This window comes from Oncorhynchus kisutch, unplaced genomic scaffold (genome assembly GCF_002021735.2).
Source record: "Oncorhynchus kisutch isolate 150728-3 unplaced genomic scaffold, Okis_V2 scaffold976, whole genome shotgun sequence".
NCBI lineage: Eukaryota > Metazoa > Chordata > Actinopteri > Salmoniformes > Salmonidae > Oncorhynchus > Oncorhynchus kisutch.
In genome coordinates this window covers 30,037-34,727 of record NW_022262921.1, presented here as the reverse complement: position 1 = coordinate 34,727, position 4,691 = coordinate 30,037, and the positions used below count along the sequence as shown (strand labels likewise).

The 4,691-nt window shown below is 45.3% G+C and overlaps 1 protein-coding gene across 1 annotated transcript; it reads left to right on the top strand.

The window, feature by feature from the left end:
* The first annotated feature begins 2,055 nt into the window (after positions 1–2,055).
* On the top strand, positions 2,056–4,691 carry LOC116363969 (phosducin-like protein 3). The gene is made up of 3 exons (XM_031817282.1): positions 2,056–2,296; positions 3,066–3,274; positions 3,708–4,691. The coding sequence occupies exons 2-3, from the start codon at positions 3,073–3,075 to the stop codon at positions 3,869–3,871; spliced, it is 366 nt and encodes a 121-aa protein (XP_031673142.1). The 5' UTR covers positions 2,056–2,296; positions 3,066–3,072; the 3' UTR covers positions 3,872–4,691.

Below are 4,691 nucleotides of genomic sequence, written 5' to 3'. Positions count from 1 at the left end.
TCCCTAGACCAGTTAACCCACTGTCCCTAGACCAGTTAACCCACTGTCCCTAGGCCAGTTAACCCGCTGTCCCTAGGCCAGTTAACCCACTCTCCCTAGGCCAGTTAACCCACTGTCCCTAGGCCGTCACTGACTTGCCTAGTTAAATAAAGGTCCAATTTAATAAATAGAGGCGTTGACATTACAACTAAATAGTTTACATTTATTGATCAAACCCTTGAAAACGGCACTCCGTTGTCAATGGTTTTATCGGAGCTGTGGGTCTCCTTGCCCCCCCCCCCCCCACAGCAGGCAAATTGAACGCCTCCCACCATATTGTGACGTTGTATTGATGACGACCTATCAGAATGAGTTCTATAAACGGTTCCAGTTCCAACTCAACTCCATTATGACATCACGGTCTTTGTGTTTTGATTTGAATGTCAACTTGTTTCTGTGCTGCCATGTGACAGAATGTTCATATTTCCATGCATATTGATCTGAGCATCTTGAGGAACAATGCAGGTGAGTACTGAGTAGGCTAAATTATGATCTAACCCCCCCCCCCCCCCCCCCCCCCCCCCCCTTTAAAAGCTTTTGGCCTTCGCTACTTTAGCCCATAGAAATACATCGAGAGGAACACAATTTATAAATGGCAGAACACAGAGTCAAAAATACGGTTTTGAAGTGTCTGTCCTATATATAAGAGATATAAGACAGCTCAGAAAGAAATACATATTTGTTTATTTTGTTGGCACAAAACTACTTCCATAAATCCGTTTTTATTTTATTTTTACAACTGGCACCGGGTTACCTTCAGATGAGTCCCGTGACATTTGTGGGGGTCGTAGAGAAAAACGGAGACCACCATCTTGTTCGTGAGAGTCTCCCCTTTCCATAGTGGCGTCACAAAGGATTCGGAAGCTACAGACAATTTTCACAAACAAGCTACAGACGATTGGAAGGGAGACGTTGGCGAATGTGGTGGATGGAGACACAGCCCATTCAAAAAATATGTCTCTAGATTAAACAGAAGATTTTGATAGGGACTTTTAAAAAAAAATTATGTTAATTAGATTGACACACCGGTACGTCTCTTAAGGACTAGTCTGATTAGCCTCCTACAATGTGGAAGAAAGACGTATTGTCAGCTTGTTTGTTTACTCTCCTTGTTTGTTTACCTGTGTTTGTTTATCTGTAAACGTGTTTGTTTACCTCCCAGCAAGCCAATGAAAACCAAGCCAGGAGAGATAGCAGCTGCTTTGAGAGCCACAACCACAGTAGGCTGAAACACACAGAGACACACACACACACACACACACACACACACACACACACACACACACACAGACACACACACACACACACACACACACACACACACACACACACACACACACAGACACACACACACACACACAGACACACACGCACACGCACGCACACGCACGCACACGCACACGCACACGCACACACACACACACACACACACACACACACACACACACACACACAGACACACACACACAAAGACAGACAGACACCATGTCTGTTTGTGCTATCATGCCAACTCCCTTGTCTCTCATTGTCATGCCAGAACTGGGACCTGTGGTAATGAACCACATAGAGTTCGGGTTCATTTTCTCATCCGAGACCTTTCCTCCCTCTTAGATCCTTCTCTGTGGGTAGTTAAAGACAGAGAAGAAGATGTGGAATACCAGGAGAGGAGCGAGAGTGAGGAAGGAGATGAGGGGGAGGAGGAAGAGTATGTATGTGTGATAATAGAAGGGTCAGAGGTTGAGGAAGATGAGGAGGAAGAGGAAGAGGAGGAGGAATACGAGGTTACATGTGTAGGGGAGTATGTGGAGGAAGAGGAGTGTTTGTTAGAGGTTGTGGAAGAAGAGGAGGAAGAGGAGTGTTTGTTAGAGGTTGTGGTGAAAGAGGAGGATGAAGAAGAAGAAAGAGTGGAGAGGTATGAGAAAGAGAAGAAAGAGAAGGAAGAGAAGGGAGAGGTAGAAGAAGAAGAAGAAGAGAAGGGAGAGAATAAAGAGAAAGTAGAGGTAGAAGAAGAAGAAGAAGAGAAGGGAGAGAAGGTAGAGGAAGAAGAAGAAGAAGAAGAGGAGGAGGAGACAGCCAACACGTATCCCAGGTGTGTCCATCATCAGGGCCTGAAACTGAGTGTGAAGGGGCTGAGAGGGAGACAGACAGGAGAGGAGAAGTACGGTCGGCTCAGAGAGATCCTAGGAGACCAGTATGTCAGGGAGGTTACCTGCGCCCCTGAAGGAGATAGAGTGGTCCTCCACCTCTATCACCCTAGGTGAGATAGTTAGTTTGGACCTGAGCTGGTCTGGAGTCACTTACTGTATAAGGAGAGACATAGACATCTATTATGATTCAACTCACAGAACTGGCCTAGGATCAGTTTATACAACGCTAGTCATGTATACCGTCATAGATGACTATTAAAGCTTCAGCTCATACCGCTATCTTAAATATCTTTAGGGTCAGTTTGATGCTAAAGTAAACTCTCTCTTTCTCTTTCTCCATCTCTCTCTCCTTCTCTTTCCCCCTCCCTCTCTCTCTATCTCTCTCTGTTTCCATCTCTCTCTCTACCTCCCTACCTCTTTCTCCCTCCTCTCTCTCCTTCTTTCCCTCTCCCTCTCTCTCTCTCTCTCTCTCCTCTTTCTGTCTCTCTGTCTCTCTCTCTCTCTCTCTCTCCCCCCTCTCTCTCTATCTCTCTGTTTCCATCTCTCTCTACCTCCCTACCTCCTTCTCCCTCCTCTCTCTCCTTCTCTTTCCCCCTCCCTCTCTCTCTGTCTCTCTCTCTCTCCCCCCCTCTCTCTCTATCTCTCTCTCTACCTCCCTACCTCCTTCTCCCTCCTCTCTCTCCTTCTTTCCCCCTTCCTCTCTCTCTCTCTCTCTCTCTCTCCCCCCCCCCTCTCTCTCTCTCTCTCCTCTTTCTGTCTCTCTGTCTCTCCTTTTCTCTCTTTCTCTTCCCCTATCTCTCTCTGTTTCCATCTGTCTCTCTACCTCCCTACCTCCTTCTCCCTCCTTCTCTCCCCCTCTCTCTATGTCTCTCTCTGCAGTGTACCTATGTGTTCCCTGTTGAATCACCACTTCAGTCACCTGGCCACTAAATTCCCTGAGTGCAAGTTCCTGATGATCCTCGCTGGGCAGTGTGTCCCCAACTACCCTGTCAGCCACCTCCCCACCCTGTTCATCTACGACTCAGGATGTATCATCAACTCACTGATAGGAGAGAAGGCCTGTGGAGGGAGGAACGTATTGGAAGATGGTGAGAACACACACACACACATACGCACACACAAATACACATGCGCACACACACACAAATACACATACGCAACACTAACACAAATACACATGCGAGACACACACACACACAAATGCACATGTGCACACACACACACACACACAAATATACATGCGCACACATACACAAATACACATGTGCAAACACACACAAATACACATGCACACACACACAAATACACATGCACACACATACACAAATACACATGTGCAAACACACACAAATACACATGCACACACACACAAATACACATGCACACACACACACACACACAAATACACATGCGCATACACACACACACACACACACACACACAGACAGACACACACACACACTCTCTCTCTGTCTCTCGCTGTCTCTCTCTCTCTAACGTCTGACCTCTGACCCCCTGCAGAGCTGAAGTGGATGCTGGCCCAGTCGGGAGCGTTTGTGATTGACAGCTACGAGGCCTTATACCAGGAGGGCACGCCCATCACGACGCCGCGTTCGGAACAGGAACAGGAAGACTACAGCGATGACCAGTCTGATCACTATGACAACCACGGCGCCGAGGTGTAGTCATGGTTACAGGGACAAAGAGACAGCAGTGTAGACTGTGAACTCTATGACATCATGAAACATTGGTGTAAACTCTGATATAATATCCCATTCATAAATGTTGGCTACTGTTGACTCATTACTCATTAAATCTGATCCAGATCAGAGGTGATCACAGGTGTAGGTAGCTACTCATATTGACTCATTACATGATGTGATCCAGATCAGATTTAATACAGGTGTAGGTAGACACTCATATTAACTTGTTACATGATATGATCCAGATCAGATTTAATACTGGTGTAGGTAGACACTCATATTGACTCATTACATGATGTGATCCAGATCAGATTTAATACTGGTGTAGGTAGCCACTCATATTTACTCATTACATGATATGATCCAGATCAGATTTAATACAGGTGTAGGTAGCTACTCATTACATGATGTGATCCAGATCAGATTTAATACAGGTGTAGGTAGCTACTCATTACATGATGTGATCCAGATCAGATTTATTACAGGTGTAGGTAGCCACTCATATTAACTTGTTACATGATGTGATCCAGATCAGATTTAATACAGGTGTAGGTAGCCACTCATATTAACTTGTTACATGATATGATCCAGATCAGATTTAATACAGGTGTAGGTAGCTACTCATTACATGATGTGATCCAGATCAGATTTAATACTGGGTTAAATGCGGAAGACACATTTCAGTTGAATACATTCAGTTGGACAACAGACTAGGTATCCCCCCCTTTCCCTTTCCTAACTCATATTGAGCTCATTTGTTGTTTTATAATAAGCTGTAATAAAGTATGTTATATCTTAGTTT

What these genes read in the sequence shown, in the direction of transcription:
- LOC116363969 (XM_031817282.1), top strand. Translation starts at nt 3,073, where the DNA reads ATGTGTTCCCTGTTGAATCACCACTTCAGTCACCTGGCCACTAAATTC. An exon ending in GAGGAACGTATTGGAAGATG is followed by an intron (nt 3,275 to 3,707) that starts GTGAGAACACAC and finishes GACCCCCTGCAG; the next exon opens with AGCTGAAGTGGATGCTGGCC.